Source organism: Bubalus bubalis, chromosome 17, assembly GCF_019923935.1.
Source record: "Bubalus bubalis isolate 160015118507 breed Murrah chromosome 17, NDDB_SH_1, whole genome shotgun sequence".
Lineage (NCBI taxonomy): Eukaryota > Metazoa > Chordata > Mammalia > Artiodactyla > Bovidae > Bubalus > Bubalus bubalis.
Window position 1 is genome coordinate 39,445,562 of NC_059173.1, and position 17,420 is coordinate 39,462,981.

A 17,420-nucleotide genomic window follows, 5' to 3' on the forward strand; every position below is an offset into this window, starting at 1 on the left:
TAAAAATCATTTGAATCCCTAGACACTAACATTTTAAAAAATACATAAAATAGTATTTACAAATAATATCATTTACAATAGTACCAAAAAAAAATCAAATAGTTGAAAATAAATCCAATCCAAGAGGTACTGGACCTATATACTGGAAACTATAATACACTGCTGAGGAAAATTGGAAGAAAAAAAAAATCTAAGTAAGTTAAGATGTACCATATTCATGGATTAGGGGATTCAATGTTGCAAACAGGTCAATTTCCACAAATTAATCTAAAATTCAATGTGATCCTAATAAAAATCTCAGTCAGAATATTTATGCACTTAGTCTCTCATGTGGCCCTCACCATACCTCAGAGAATAAGTGAAAAAACAAATACTGCGTTGTGTGTTAGTATTGTTTTTTGAAGAAGTTGACCTTGCAGGGGCCTACACCACACTTGGAGAAGCACTAAGCCATCCATACCCCATTGCCTAGAGGACTATTTTACACTTTCCTCTTCTCAAAGTTCACTCCCAACTACTGACCTTGCTTCTTAGATAAAAATTATTTAAACACCGCTCACTACCTCCACCACTTCACCAAAGTCGCAGTATTATCTCTCAGCCTTAACTGCTGCACCAGTCACTTACTGGTTTCCTTGCCTGCGTGTTTACCACCCCAGTCCTTAACACGGTAGCTAGTGTGACCCTTTAAAACCGTAAGTCATATGATGTTTTACTACTCTGTTTAAAAGACTTAATGTCTTCTCATCTCCTCAAAGTAAAAGTGACTATCCTTATAATGGCCTCCAAGTCCATGTATTACGTGGCTTCTAACTACACCTCGACTTGTCTCTTGGTTTCCCTTTGTTTTTCTTGGATAATACCAAGCCAGTTCCCATCACAGGACTTTGCACTTGGAATTTTCCTCAGTCTGGATACTTCCTACAGAATGCCCTAACTTTCCCTATATAAATAGCAACTCTTTGGCCCCAACCTACTCAGCATATCACTCCTATCATCCTTACTTTGTTTTGATTTTCCACATACCATCTATCATCTAGTGATATGCTATATATTATATACTGTCTTCTTAACTTTTCACTTTTCTACCAACTACCCACGCCAACCCTCAAAATAAAAGCTCAATAAATACAAATGATACTTGCCACATTTTAACTAATATAACCCAGTATTAAGAATGTACCTGGTACATTCCTGCTATCTAATACATATTTGATAAAACAACAAAGGAATGAATAAACCAAAGTTGAATAGAGAACTCAGAAATACAGGAATGTGTCTGTATCTGACTGAAGTAGTATTAAAATCAATAGTGAAAGATGAGCCAGTCAACAAATACTACTAGAACAATCAAGTAGAAAACAAGTTTTTAAATTTTAAGACCCCAAAAGGCCAAACTATAAAGGAAATCATGAAAAGACTGATATTATATTCATTTGTACATTTCAAAACAAAAATTACACAAGCAGAATGACAAGGCACAGGATCAAGGATATTTAAAATAATAAGATACTGTTTCACATTCACCTTCCAACACATAAATAACTCTGAAAATATGGCAAGTGTTGGAGATCTAGTAGAGTAATGGAAACTCAAATTATACACTCTTAGAAGAGTATAAACTGATGTGATTTTAAAGAGTAGTTGGTACTATCTCCAAATTGAAGATGGAGATACACATCTTAAGATCCAAAATTTCACTTAATACTTGAGTATTTAATTCAACTTGGAATTACCCTTCATTTCTTTATTCTTAATCTATGCACGTTAGAGTACCCAAGAATGTTCTTAACTGTTTTGTAAAGTTAAAAAGTTGACTACATCTTAAATGAGTATCAACATGACAATAAATGAATTATAGTATAAAAATGAAATGATATACTGGAGAGTGGATTTGCCAGGTAGTGTTAGTGGTAAAGAACCTGCCTGCTAACTCAGGAGACCTGAAAGACATGGGTTCCATTCCTGGGTGGGAAAGATTCCCTGGAGGAGGGCACAGCAACCCACTCCAATGTTCTTGCCTGGAGAATCTCATGGACAGAGGAGCCTGTTGGGCTACAGTCCAAAGGGTCACAAAGAGTCGGACAAAACTGAAGTGACTTGGCATGCATGGCCGTGTATTGTAAAGTGAACCATGTAGATCCACATGTAACAACATGGCTAAACAAACAAACAAAAAACAATATTACAAAGAAAATATTGCAGGTTAGTACTAGCAACACAATACTATTTATACAGAACAATGTTTTTCAAAGTATAGTATGGGATCCCTAGAAGTCCCTACGGAGAAGGCGATGGCATCCCACTCCAGTACTCTTGCCTGGAAAATCCCATGGACAGAGGAGCTCGGTAGGCTGCAGTCCACGGGGTGGCTCAGAGTCGGACAGGACTGAGAGACTTCACTTTCACTTTTCACCTTCATACATTGGAGAAGGAAATGGCAACCCACTCCAGTATTCTTACCTGGAGAATCCCAGGGACAGGGGAGCCTGGTGGGCTGCCATCTATGGGGTCGCACAGAGTCGGACATGACTGAAGCGACTTAGCAGCAGCAGCAGAAGTCCCTAATCAGGGTCATTATAAAACTAAAATGTTATTTGCTTTTTTCACTCTTGTTTTTTCTCAAGGATAAATGGACTTTTCCAGAAGCTGCATGCAGAAACATAACCATGATAGTCCAGCTGCCTTTTATTAAGCCTAATGTTAAAAAGATTTGCAAAACTATGTAAAACAATGCTGCTATGTGGATTTTTTCCTTTTGTCATGGGCAATTCAGTTATTCTTTCATTAAAATATTATGTTAATGTATAAGATTACTATTAAATATGTTAATATATATTAAATATTAGTTTAAATTTCAAATAAAGAAATACTGATACACAGACATAAGCCACATAAACAAATTCTTTGTGGTACTCAATAATTTTTAAGAGTATAGAGAGGACCTAGAATAAAAATGTTTGCGAATTGCTGATGTGGAATTAAAAATGCACAGAACTAAAGCATGTAACAAGTATGTATAAACACATATACATCTCCCCATGTGTATAAACTAGTCAAACTACATATGCGTAACAAATAAATTCACAGATGGGACACCTGGGGCTCACCTAAATTAGAATTAGAATGGGATACTTCGGTGGCTTTAAATGTGGATTATCTTTTTTTAAAATAAACAGAAAACTCAGATTTAGAGTAAATGTGGCAAAATGAGTAGGTACATGCATGTTTGTCTCTCTATTTTATTAATTTTCCTGTATAACTGAAGCTTTGGGGATAGGAGCAATGTATCATTTCCTCTATAATTTACTTTCTACAACAATTTCTTCCCTTTTAGTACCATTATTGTTTACCTTTCAATTCCTGTGAAGTCCACCATTTTGCAAGTTGCTTCTCTCCCTAAAGTAGCAACTTAACAAACATATTAACTGAGATTTAAACTGCAAAAGTTTTTTTCTCCTTTCTAAGTGAATATGAATTTTAAATGACAATGTCTGAAAGAATGATAAGAGTTTCAAGATGAAACTATGGATTTATAGAAGAGAGGCAAGAGGTGACATCACATGACTCACATCACGTAACATAAATCTGATGTTATTAAAAAGTTTCCATTTGATAAAAATTAATTTCAACATGAATTGTAAAAGACACTAATATAAAGTCATCAAAATGCTGGTTTTAAATACTTTTCATCTATAACTATTTTATCTATATGTACAGATGATTCCACAGGAAAACAGAATATTTCAAAGCCGAATATGTTCAGAGCAAATTATCAATGTGACAAGATTATTAATTCAGGAAGTAATGAGTCTTTGCTATATTCTAAGCCCTAGAGATATAAAGGCACAAGACAAACAAGTACTCTGCTCATTCCAGAAGCTAGCTAGAAAGTCAAAGTATGCACAAAATAATTCCCAACCATGATAGACACTGAAAATTAAGACAAAAAGAAAGCAAAGTGGGATGATGTAATTTAAGAAAATGATTGGCTGGGGCGACTCATTGGACAAAAGTAACTCTCCAAGGAGGAAACATTAAAGCTGGTACACCTAAGTGATATCAGAGCAAGTGGCCATACAGATATCTGTTGGCCAGAACGTGACCTATTATAGAACAATAATAAGGTCAATGCGGATGACGAACAAAGAACAAGGCTGAGAACAGTACAGGTCAAAGTCAATGGCTAAGCTTAGAATTTATTATAAAGGTAATGAGAAGCTATCTGCAAGTTTTAAGCAGAGAAATAACAAGATCTGATACCCTTAACTAATCTGTGAAGATAAGAGGGATAACAGCAGCAAGGAGCAGACCAGTTAGGACATCACTGCAAGGGATATGGGAGTAGCAGCAATGGCGATGAAGAAAAATTGAGTTATTTATCTTGGAAACAGAACAAAAGTAGCTGACAGAATCGGGGAAGGGGAGGAGTGAAATTGAGGGATCAATGAGGACTCTCAGATTTTTTCATGAAAATTAATGATTTCCTATTTGAAATATCATTTCCTTAATTTTTGGATTGTTAGTTTTTTATCCACAAGAGAGGTATACCACAACCACCTCAAAACTCAGGAGCTTAAAATAACAATCATTTATACTTTGTCCTGTGTCTGTGTATTTGTTGTATTCCAGACTTAAGAGTCAAGCTTTGAGTTGGGTCAGGTTTGCACCACATCCCTCGCATCCTCTTGGGACCAACTAGCTGGCCAGAACATATCCTTCTTAAGGTGTTGAGCCTCAAAGAGGAGCAGCCCAATCACGTGCTAAGTCTCTGGATCACATCTACTAACATCCCCCATATCACATGGCTGACCCAAAATCAAAAGACAGAGACGGACCCAGAAGCACTGCAATATCATGTGGGAAAGACCAAGGATACCTAGAGAGAAGAACAAAAGCAAATAATTCAATCCACAGCAATATCTATGTATTCACTTCTGGAGTCACAACTGTTAAAAGGTTACAAGTTCTTGAAACATTCCAAATTGTTTTTCAAGATAACCACAAATAAGATATAATTCTCTTAATTAATTCTTATTTTCATTAAGTAATTATACGAACATTTTCAAATTTTACATTATTATCAAAGATTATTTAGCTACACTGGGCTTCCTGGGTGCCACCTGTGGTCAAGAATCCACCTGCCAGTGCAGGAGACGTAAGAGAAGCGGGTTCCACCCTTGGGTCAGGAAGATCCCTGGAAATGGCAACCCACTCCTGTATTCTTGCCTGGAGAATCCAGTGACAGAGGAGCGTGGTAGGCTACAGTCCATCGGGTCGCAAAGAGTTGGATACGACCAAGCATCTGAGGACAGCATTCAGTTACATTACATGTGTTGTAGAAAAGAAAATGATAGGGATATTTCTGAAATTAAGATAACATGAAAGAGAAGTTGGTTTGAAATTTAAAACAATTATATATAGTATAGTCAAAGACAGGACTTTACTGGTGGCTCAGAAGCTAAAGAATCTGCCTGCAACGCAGGAGACCAGGGTTTGATCCCTGAGTGGGGAAGATCCCCTGGAGAAGGAAATGGCAACCTATTCCAGCATCCTTGTCTGGGAAATGCCATTGACAGAGGAGCCTCGTGGGCCACAGTCCATGGGGTTGCAAAGAGTCAGACACAACTGAGAGACTAACACACTAACACAAAGAAAGTACTAAAATAACTAGAGAATAAAGACAGGCAACCAATCAGAATATACTTCAAAGATTTTTTTTAAGGCAAGAAGAGTGTTTACTTATTTTACTTTATAAAATCAAACCATTTCATTGTATAGAATTCATTTAAGCAAAATTTCTAAAAACAAAGTTAAAACTAAAAAAATCTGCAACATATAACAAACAAAAGGTCCATATTCTTACTAAGTATATTAAGATCTCATTAAACAATAAGAGAAATGAGAATATTCTTATTCATATCTCTTATCAACTTTAACATTGCCTCATAAGCTTAAAAATATTTCCTGAAAGAATAAATGAGCTTAATGTGTTCTGGTGAAGTCTGGAAACATAATACATACTTTAGATGGAACAGAACCAAATCGTAAAGAACTTTTAAAGTCAAGTAGACAAATTTAAATTTGTTGTTTACATTATCACAGGCTCAGAGGAATGACCTAAAGAAAGCACTGTTTTACTTTGGTTAATTGGCCATTACCAAAAGGAATCACAATACAGAGATGCTAAGATTAAGTAGAGCACCTAGGAGGTGATGAACAAAAATTCTAGATTAGGGCAAAAGAATTCAAGAACCATTCCAAGAAAAAGCTGACATACCATGGAATAAAAAAAGATAACAGAAAAGTCGAAAGAAAACTCTAGTATCTACCCTGAACAGTGCTTCTCAAACTTCAATGTGCACAGAATTCACTTTGAAATCTTTTTAAAAGGCAGATCACTTCAGTAATTTAAGATTCTGCTTTTATAATAACCTCCCAGGTTATGCCAATATTGTTGATCTCATGATCATACTTTTAAATAGAAAGGGTTTAGAAAATAAGCGTAACTATGGAGCAACTTAGAGAACAAAAAGCCTTATATTTTATGTTTTCTTATTGGCCTTTGTCCCTCCTTCTCAGCACTTAGCAAAGCTGCATTTTTAAATTTTTGTGATTATTTGTTCAATGTATGTCTCCCCACTTCTCAGTGTCCTGTTTGGTTCACCACTTCAGTCCTGTTATCTGCACATTAGCACACATCTGGCACACAGCAGGTACTGACTTTTTGTTTAAGAAATAAATTAGTATCAATGAATAGAAATGCTAAAAGAGATGATGGGTTGAACAGAGGAAGGTAGGTGAGGGACACTCCAGTGAAAAGATATGTTGATCAGAATGAACAGAAAGGTTGTTGATGTAGACTGGATTGCTATCATGTTAGATATAAGCATTGGTAGCCATGTAAGTAAATTATTGAAGGAGTGTATAAACAAATGGAGATGACCTAAAGAGGCTTTGTTGGACAGCTAGAGAGAACCTAGAGAAAGCCCCATCAAAGAACACAGTCAGAGGATTCTGAATAGAAGAAAGCACTAATAATGAAAAAAAATTACTAACATATATCATCTAAGGCTAAAGATAGATTAAAAGTGGATTCAGAAACTCTTAGGCTTAAACATCTTTCTGTAAATATGTAGAGATCAGATTTAATAGTTAACAGTGTTAGTTAAGAGTATAAGTAATCTTAGATATAAAAAACAGATAATGGAAAGGAACTATTTTGCCCTGAAAATACCCCACAACTGAGGGTAAGAAGGAAGAACACACTCCAGTCCCATTCTGTCCTTTGCCCCTTTGTTGAGTTTGCCAAAAATACTTGGAGTCAGTTGAGACAGAAGATAGACATCTGGCCATGTAAAACCATCTGGACCAATGCCATAGTCACACATGCTCAAGAGCAGACATCAGGTTAATAAATTAATAAGCACTATACCAGCCTTCATGACCCAGATAACCACGATGGTGTGATCACTGACCTAGAGCCAGACATCCTGGAATGTGAAGTCAAGTGGGCCTTAGACAGCATCACTGCGAAGAAAGCTAGTGGAGGTGACAGAATTCCAGTTCAGCTATTCCAAATCCTGAAAGATGATGCTGTGAAAGTGTTGCACTCAATATGCCAGCAAAATTGGAAAACTCAGCAGTGGCCACAGGACTGGAAAAGGTCCGTTTTCCTTCCGATCCCAAAGAAAGGCAATGCCAAAGAATGCTCAAACTACCGCACGATTGCACTCATCTCACACGCTAGTAAAGTAATGTTCAAAATTCTCCAAGCCAGGCTTCAGCAATATGTGAACCGTGAACTTCCTGATGTTCAAGCTGGTTTTAGAAAAGGCAGAGGAACCAGAGATCAAATTGCCAACATCCGCTTGATCATGGAAAAAGCAAGAGAGTTCCAGTAAAACATCTATTTCTGCTTTATTGACTATGCCAAAGCCTTTGACTGTGTGGATCACAATAAACTGTGGAAAATTCTTCAAGAGATGGAATACCAGACCACCTGAGCTGCCTCTTGAGAAATTTGTATGCAGGTCAGGAAGCAACAGTTAGAACTGGACATGGGACAACAGAATGGTTCCAAATAGGAAAAGGAGTATGTCAAGGCTGTATATTGTCACCCTGTTTATTTAACTTACATGCAAAGTTCATCATGAGAAACAGTGGACTGGAAGAAACACAAGCTGGAATCAAGATTGCCAGGAGAAATATCAACAACCTCAGATATGCAGATGACACCACCCTTATGGCAGAAAGTGAAGAGGAACTCAAAAGCCTCTTGATGAAAGTGAAAGGGGAGAGTGAAAAAGTTGGCTTCAAGCACAACATTCAGAAAACGAAGATCATGGCATCCGGTCCCATCACTTCATGGGAAATAGATGGGGAAACAGTGGAAACAGTGTCAGACTTTATTTTTCTGGGCTCCAAAATCACTACAGATGGTTACTGCAGCCATGAAATTAAAAGACGCTTACTCCTTGGAAGGAAAGTTATGACCAACCTAGACAACATATTCAAAAGCAGAGACATTACTTTGCCAACAAAGGTTCATCTAGTCAAGGCTATGGTTTTTCCTGTGGTCATGTATGGATGTGAGAGTTGGACTGTGAAGAAGGCTGAGTGCCGAAGAATTGATGGTTTTGAACTGTGGTGTTGGAGAAGACTCTTGAGAGTCCCTTGGACTGCAAGGAGATCCAACCAGGCCATTCTGAAGGAGCTCAGTCCTGGGATTTCTTTGGAAGAAATGATGCTAAAGCTGAAACTCCAGTACTTTGGCCACCTCATGCGAAGAGTTGACTCATTGGAAAAGCCTCTGATGCTGGGAGGGATTGGGGGCAAGAGGAGAAGGGGACGACAGAGGATGAGATGGCTGGATGGCATCACTGACTCGATGGACGTGAGTCTGAGTGAACTCCAGGAGTTGGTGATGGACAGGGAGGCCTGGCGTGCTGTGATTCATGGGGTCGCAAAGAGTCAGACATGACTGAGCGACTGATCTGATCTGATACCAGCCTGGTCTGCATTTAACACTCACCTAAATGATGTAACATTTCAATTTCCTTTCTTATGCAAGAGCTTCAGCTGTCCTTCAATCAGGTTCAAACATATTCTAGATAGGTAAGTAGCAATATTCACTCACTCAAACAATACTCATACAACACTTACGATATGCAAAATGCTGTTCAAAGTGCTGTCATAAACATAAGATATTAATCAGCCATGAATAATGTTATGAAAAAACATATGCCTAATAGAGGAGATAACAAACCATGTATGCATAAGTAATTACAAAAGAAGTTAAGAATCTGAAGACCAATAAGGGAAGAAGTATAAAATGTTTAAGGAGGAGATAAAAAAAATTAGAAAGAAAATTCCACTATTCAAGGATTCCTATTCAACATAAGGAACAAATGTCAGAGTCCAGTCTTCTAGCTCCCAATCTTTTTCTAACAAGCCATTGTTACCTTTCACCACTTTTCATAAAATTTTTCTGCTAAACTCTCAAAGTTTAGAGTTGTTCATCCTTAATTCTTCATCACAACTTTATTCCATTTATACTTAATTTGAGGTTACCACTGAAGATGTTTAATAATTCCTATCAACATTACCTGTAGCTCAGATGGTAAAGAATCTGCCTGTGATGCAGGAGACCCAGATTTGAGACCCAGATTTGACCCCTGGGTCGGGAAGACCCCCCAGAGAAGGGAATGGCAACCCACTCCAGTATTCTTGCCTGGAGAATCCCATGGACAGAGGAGCCTGGTGGGCTACAGTCCATGGGGTCGCAAAGAGTTGGACACGACTGAGCGACGGACACTACTACTACTACCAACATTACAAAGAACAAAATCTTTTTACCCAACTTGGAAAACTGACATCACACAGAAAGTTCCCATCTGGCCTTGCCTATTGTTAATCAGAAATAAAAGAAAATAATATCCACTAGGAACAAAGTTTTGTACTTCCACTCCACATCCATCTACCTCTCCAAAAAGACCCTAGCCTTGGGCGAGGGGCGGGGAGGGAGCGGGGTGGGGGGGAGGGGTGTCAAGGACCATGACAGTAAGGTTCAGAAAGAAGTTTTCTGGTTGAAACAATAACCATCTTTCTTTGTGCTTCTGAATCCATCACAGGATCTAAAACCACTAACCCCTCCCTCATTCCTTAACTTGATCCTTTGGTCAAAAACAACTGGAATTTGTTTTACGGTTATAGGACTACTAGGAAACTCTACCGCTAACTCTAGAAAAGTCAGTTCAACAGAAAATGCAGTTTTCCCATATAAGCCTGAAACGGGAGGCAGAATGAAATAAATCAGCGTTTGGTTCTCTAAACAAGTAAAAACGTAACGGTTGTCATCTTAGTTCCATCAATAGAAATAGAAGAAATATATACATTCTAAGTGTAGTAACAACAGCTTTGCACTTTAACCTGTGAAGAAAGAAAAATGGAAAAGAACAAAAATAAGAAATTAATGTGTCTTCATTCATCATTCCCTTTAATGGATGATCCAATTCCATCAGTGTTAAAATGTGTGCTGCATCTACACAATAGCAAGTATTTACCCAAAGTATTATTTTTTATAGAAATAAGATAAATGTTAGCGTTAACAACTTAAAACTCCACGAAGACAGTGTATTTTGTCTGTTCTATTCATTAATTTATCTACAGCTGAATTCTACCTAACACAGAGACAGTTCTCAATAAATATCTGTAGCTGAACTATACTTAAAAACACAAAAAGCTCTCAATAAACATTTGCTGTAAGAATGAATGAATGGATGTCAGAAGAAATTTCTTGACAACTAAATCTCAGAATCAACAGAATACTCTACTATGTCAGAAAAAAAAGAAAGTAGCAATATTTAACTAAACATGAAGTTACTTTCAGTCTTTTTTAATCATGAAGAAAATGTGATTTCAAAAAACTGATTATTAACAAGTTACTTCTTAGCTATGTGACTCCATGTAAGAAGTTAGTTTGCAGCACTGCATATTGTATCCAGTATCATTAAGGGTAAAAAAATAGGGATAAAAAATTAGGAAGTAAAACTGAAGAAAAGTAGATAAAAAGCATCCATTACTGAATCACTCTGAAATTTCCCCAGTTTTATGGATCTGTGAAGAACTATATCAAATTTCTATTTCTATTTAAATTATTTCACATATAAATATATGAAATCATCAATATTAATTATCAAGTGTTAGATGTTAGAAAGTAACAATACACAACCTGGCTTGGGAGATTGTTTTTGTCAAAAATGAAAAAAATAATTACTTTTCTTTGTTTATATTTTATCTCCCATAATGTTATGATTAACTACATCCATCTCTGTCTCCCCCAAAATATTATTTAACTCTTTGAAAATAATGACCTTTTGCTCCATTGTCTACTTGCTGAATTATATCTATCCCTGCCTAAATAAAATATATGCCTATTAAAATTCTCCAAAGGATTTATTTAACAAGTCAACCAAACACCAGTAAAATCCACAATAAAATCTTAACTATTTGTCCAAAGGCAGAGGTCTAGATCATCTAATGTCATAGACTATGTAAACTATCTTTTTAACTTTTAAGTGTGTTCTCATGTCTGCATTTGATGATGGTTATATTACTGCTTCACAGTCTCAAAGAAACATGCAGCTCTACCAATTTTCAAAAACAGCTTTTCCAATATCAAGGGGTTACCTAGTTTATTTAATGACTCAATCATCATTGTGCAAGCTCAGTCTCAGTCATGTCTGACTCTTTGCAGCTGCATGGACTGCAGCCTGCCAGGCTCCTCTGTCCATGGGACTCTCCAGGCAATAATACTGGAGTAGGTTGCCATTTCCTCTTCCAGGGTATTTTCCTGGCCCAGGGATTGAACCTGTGTCTCCTGTGTTTCCTGCACTGGCAGGCAGATTCTTTACCACTGAGCCACTTGGAAGCCCACTGATTCATTACTTAAGTGAAAAAGAAAGTGACCCAAGTTTTTGAAAGACCCAGTAGAAAACTGTAAGAGTACCAGAATGGTACAAGTAGAAATACTAGACTTTCCCTCGCCAAGTATAGACTGGGAATACAAAATGATTAGATCCTTCTGTCAAACAGAAAATCAATACTGATGTGGTTTTATACACAGCTCTATCTGCTTCTTATTCACCTTCAATTAGTAACTAAAATTCACCCAGTGGGGTAAAAATATAGAAAAACGATCTGAGTAGAAGGATCTTTTTAAAGAAAATCTCTGCTACTATAGAGAAAGATTTGCTCATGATCAGAATATATCAAAAATATACAGTTATCAGACTTGATTTTAAATATTTTAAAGTATTAAAAATTTACATAACTTATTTAACTAATTTCAATCAAATTACATAATTACATACTTTAGTTAGACTAAGTTCAACTTAGACTAAGCTTTTTGAAACAGTTTCTAAGATTTCAATAAATCCACAGTTTATGAAATTACTTATTGGAAATGAAAATTCAGCTCTTCAATGAGTGACAGTACCTCCAGAAAAAGCAGTAAGAGGAAAAGATTTGTTTATGCACACTTAAAACTCTTAAAAAGTAGAGTTTAATATTCAGGTTTGCATTATTGATTATTCCATACTGAACACTGTCCATCAAGCTTGGCATCTCAAATTTGTGATACAGGTATTGCCTAATGGATTTGCTCATTAATTTCAGAATGATATAACAGTTCTGACCCTGATTTTGATAGCTAACAGCAGAAGAAAACAGATTTGCCCTGAGTTTTAGTGGATGGCACTCACATGTTAAAAAGTCTGCAAGAATATCACACCTCTCTGTTTCTTCAGTGTTTCACACTCTGTTATTAAACAAGTAAAAGATATACTTTTAATTAATATCCCTACAATCCAAAGCTTAAATTTTGTTTCCTTCAACACTCAAAGTATACAAGTGTTTCACAACCACAGATTATCCCCAAATACACAATTAGAGTCAAAGTACTGGCAAAGTTAAGAAACAATACAAAACACCAAAAAAAAAAAAAAAACCCCTTTAATTTTTTCAAAGAAACAGAGCACCATGACCATGACTTATTTGTTACCTTTTAAATGCTTCCGCTGGGTTTCTCTCACATTCCCCGGGCTGTAGGAGGCTTTGAACTGCTGGATCCCTTAGTTTGTCCTCATATCCTTGGAGTAGTCCACTACGGCAGATCTGAGCAACCAGACCTCTAATAAACCCTCCAACACACAAAGTATCCGAGTCCTGCGCTTTGCAGAAATGAAAGGCCAACGCCTGGCGATGTAAACCTCTCTGCAAGCTTGTAGGTGAACTTGGCCACAAGAGTTCAGTGCATAAGGCTGTCTTGCCACTGCCAGGCCCTCCTACCAATAACACACCCCAGGCAGCTCCTTTCCCAGAGACAACACTAGCATTATTCCCAGAATTCATTACAAGGGCTGCTGAGTTGCAAGCACTGTTGCAGCAGTTCGTCTTCTCCTGGAGGCAATGCTGAAGCTTGTGGAAAACCCACTCCCTACAGTAAAACTGCTTCCCCTGCAGTAAACTCGTTTGAGCCATTTTGCAGACTTTCTCTTCCCAAGGATTAGTCATAATAGGTTTCTTATTGTCAACATTTGCTAGCATCTGGGTACATCAACACAGGTCTTTACATCCTTTTGGACGGAACTTGCATATTAAGTTGAGTTTGAATGGCAGAGTAACCAGTTACAGTAAAATTCAACAGCCACAGAGTCCATCTGCCAACAGAATGTGCATGACTTTATTTGGCTCTTTATTCCTGATAATCAGCAGAGAATATATGTTTATATTAATTGTTGAACTGGTGGAAAACTGCCTGGTTCCGAACCTTGACCACACTTTTCCTATATCTTGATGGGTCGCGTAACTCCATGGTTACATCTGGAGTTTATGTGATTGTGGATATTTCAAGTATGCAGATGAGACAATACATCTGGAAAACTGAAGAGAAAGCCCAATCTTTCAATTTGTATAAAATGCTTCTCCAGATTTCCAGCGTTAACTCTGTATCTGAAAATTAGATGCAGAAAAATGTGTCCATTACAGTTAAATGCTATCAAAGGGATTACATTCATACAGTAGATTGTTAGTGCTATACTTCTTGTTGAAGGATAGTCAAAGTACTAGACCCTACAGGTTTTAGGTATCTGGACAACTGCCAGAGAGGGAACTGTTTCAGATTACTGTCTCTTATGTGGCAAAAATGGCAACCCACTGTTAACATCTTCTTAATTCAAAGCATTCATAAAATGCATTTTTCAAGATAGATCCTTAATGAACCTGTTCACAAGTTTCTGCGTTTAAGATGTCTAGGTAATCAATAATTCCCACTAGCAACTAAAATAAAAACAAAAATACCTTCGTGCAAAATATCACATGATAAAAAGCTTATTTGTCAAAAAATACAATTATCCAGTTACAGTAATCTCAAAAACTCATACACTTCATCTTTGGCACTTTCAAAAAGTTTCCTTTCTCTATAGTTAGGCTTCCCAAACAGCTACATTTGAATCAAGTTACCCTGGATTTTTAAAACCTCACTAAAAGGAGAAATAAAGACTTTAGGTACATGCAGTATCATCCTTAACTCTAGCCAAAAAGATCTTTCCGACAAGCTTGGCAAAATAGCGCCAGGTAGGGAAGCTCTATGAACTTGCACAGACCAGCCAGTCAAAGGGCTCTGTTGACTTGACTGGCCACAGTCCTTTGTTGATAGTTGCAAAATCTAGCGGGTGATTATCAGGGTTGCGGCTGGATGGGAACGGGTTAAAAAGAAAAAGGGGAAGGGGGTGAGCTTACATGAATGATAAAATCCAAACACAAGTACTACGCGAATCCTTTCCTCTGCGCCAAAGACGATGGTTTCGGAGAGGGGGTGAGGCATGAAATCTACTACTGTGGCCGGAGAAAAGGCTGCCGGGGAGAATTCCTTCCAGGCAGGAAAGGGATAAGGAATAGATGGCTTAGGCTGGTGGGTGTTTGCCTACAGTTCCGGCCTCTAGTTTCAGCTGATAGACAAAAGGAACTCCGGGATTCCCAGCGACAGGAACCTCCTTCGGGTTCAGTGGCCCCAAGGAGCCACAGGAGGGCCACCTCGGAGAGGCCACGGACAGAGGTGCAGCCTCTACACTGAGGTCTTCCTTCCAGAAGGCTGGGAACGCCTAGACACCCGCCCCGCCCCGAGATCGGGGTGTGTCCTCTGAAGGGGGAAGGGGTGCCCGACGTCCTCGCCAATCCTAGATGTGGGGTCGCTTCGGGTCGGTGTCCAGCTCCGCGCCCCCAACCCCGAGCGCTGCTCCCGCCCCCGCCCGGCCCGCGGCGGAACGACGCGAGAAGTCGGGTCTGGAGCCCGGGGCTGAAAAGGGTGGGTGGGTGAGTGAGGTCCGAGCCCAGCCACAGCCCCCGAGATTCCGACCTGAGGGTGGGGCCTCGTTTCCACCGCCGCTGCAGCCGCCGCCCCTCGGTTACCTCGGTCCCGGCTGCTGCCGCCGCCGCTGCGGAGTCTCAGTCTCAGACACTTGCTTTGCTGAGAAGCCACCGCCGCCAGCGCTCCCTGAACTCTCACTGCAGCCGCCTCCTCCGCCCGGCCCGGAGAACGCTCCCGGCTCCAGATCCTCCTCTTGGCCCCCGGCAACTGCCAGTTCCAGCTGCCCCGGCAGCTCCGCCGTGCTCCTCCCAACCCCCACTGGCCAACCGCCGCCGCTGCCGCCGCCGCCGTCAGGGCAGTGACTGTCTCAGGCAGCCCGGGACCGGCCGGCTCCGCCCCGCCCCGCGGCCCCGCCCCTTCTGCCCAGGCCCCGCCCCTCCCGGCCGCCCGGCCTTTCTTCGGCCGCAGGCTCCGCCCCCCTGCCTCGCCCCTCCCCCACTGTACGGTCCCGTCGCCGCCCGTGCCTGGGTGTGTGCAGCCGCTTGGGGCCGGCTGCTTTGCACCGCGGGGAGACCTCTCTGAGGGCTGCCTGGCGGCTCCGCCTTTCTCGAGGATGGGGGCGGAGAAGGGGGCGGGGGCTGCGTTCTCACGTCCCCGAGCTCACGCGAGTCGCAGCCCCCACCCATCCCGTCACCACTCGGCCCTGAGCCTTCCTTTGTCTTCCTGTCTGAGGGACTCGCTGGCTTTTGGGGCCGCTGCTAGGAGGGGCACTTGAGCTGGGAGAGTTGCCCCATGCCACTCCCTTAACCTTTTTGTCCCCAAAGGGCACTCCAGGCCGGTCCTTTTCTTCAGTCATCCGGGTCCCCATTCAATCTATTAAATTCCGGTGATGGTTTAACTTTCTCGATCTGGGACTAAAAGAAACAAGTAAGGACCGGGAAGGAGGTTGTGAAAACTAAAAATAGTAGGGATATGGGTCTGTGTTCCCACTTGCCTCATGAAAAGGACATGGCCTCCATCAGATCTAGTTGAAAGCTATCACTATTGGATCTCAGGCAGCTTCCCTTCTGGACAGTTTGATTAGTCGCAGAGGCCACTATGGGGGAAAAAGACCGCGATCGAGGTCAGAATGCAGAATAAGATGAACTGCCCTGGAGGACCTGACCACAAGCAGTTACTTTTGAACTAGATGAGCCAGTTTGCATTCACGTGAACCTGGATTAGATTCCAAATTTCTTCTGGGAAAGTACTGTCAACTGATAGATTAGGAAATGCAGTATCTTTTTTATTATTTATGCTAAAACCATCAGCTCTCCTCCCAGCCTCCATTAATTTAAATATTCTTCTATCTTAAATGCTGAACCAGTCAGTCTCCCATCTGTTTTTAGGAATTTCGAAGTATAGCTGTCACTCTTAACTAGAAAAATGGACTGTACTTATGCTTATTCTTCCATTCTGTTTATTCTCAGGCTATCTATGGCAGTTGAGGTTTGTTGACCTTTAATTTTAATGTATTTGTTGCAAATTCTGAGGTTTTTTCCAGAACAAAACAAAGAGTATAAATTCACCAGAATTAGTGATAAAAAATTGATTTTTAAAGAGATACAACTTTGATATGCCTTTTGCTTAAGCCGTTTTAATTACCACTTAACTTGTCATACATTATTGCCACTGGAAAAGTTGACTCCAGTTTCATGGTTGTAAAATTATATGTTTGAGGAAATTTTAAATATGAAATATGTACATCGTAAAATCATTTCCATTAAACTATTTGTTAATATATTAATTAAAATAATTTCTGTCCAATAGAGAAGTTACACAAACTTTTGGTTTACTGAGCCTGTTTTTTTCAGATAACTAACTATCATGGAATGCTGTTTTAAATACTTCAGCAATAACTAAGCTATAATCTTCAGACTCATTTAGAATTTTTTCCTTTAAAATTTATTGCACATTTCATTTTTATGACTTTTTGCTTTCCCTAATAGAAAACGGAGAAGGGAATGGCACCCCACTCCAGTACTCTTGCCTGGAAAATCCCATGGATGGA

The 17,420-nt window shown here is 39.4% G+C and overlaps 1 protein-coding gene across 4 annotated transcripts in view; it reads right to left on the bottom strand.

Moving 5' to 3' along the window:
- The window catches only part of ANKRD50 (ankyrin repeat domain 50), a 40,823-nt gene extending 25,216 nt beyond the window's left edge, over window positions 1-15,607 (bottom strand). Inside the window, exons 1-2 of one of the 4 annotated variants that reach the window (XM_006078932.4) lie at window positions 15,472-15,607; window positions 13,064-14,013 (exon numbers count right to left, since the gene is read on the bottom strand). In XM_006078932.4, the coding sequence (XP_006078994.4) occupies window positions 13,064-13,608 (545 nt within the window). In that variant the 5' untranslated portion in view covers window positions 13,609-14,013; window positions 15,472-15,607. Of the gene's footprint in view, window positions 1-13,063; window positions 14,014-14,802; window positions 14,933-15,418 lie in introns of those variants that run through there. The other 3 variants (XM_006078931.4, XM_025268035.3, XM_044930408.2) reach the window with 3 other exon arrangements.
- Between the last annotated feature and the right edge of the window lie 1,813 nt (window positions 15,608-17,420).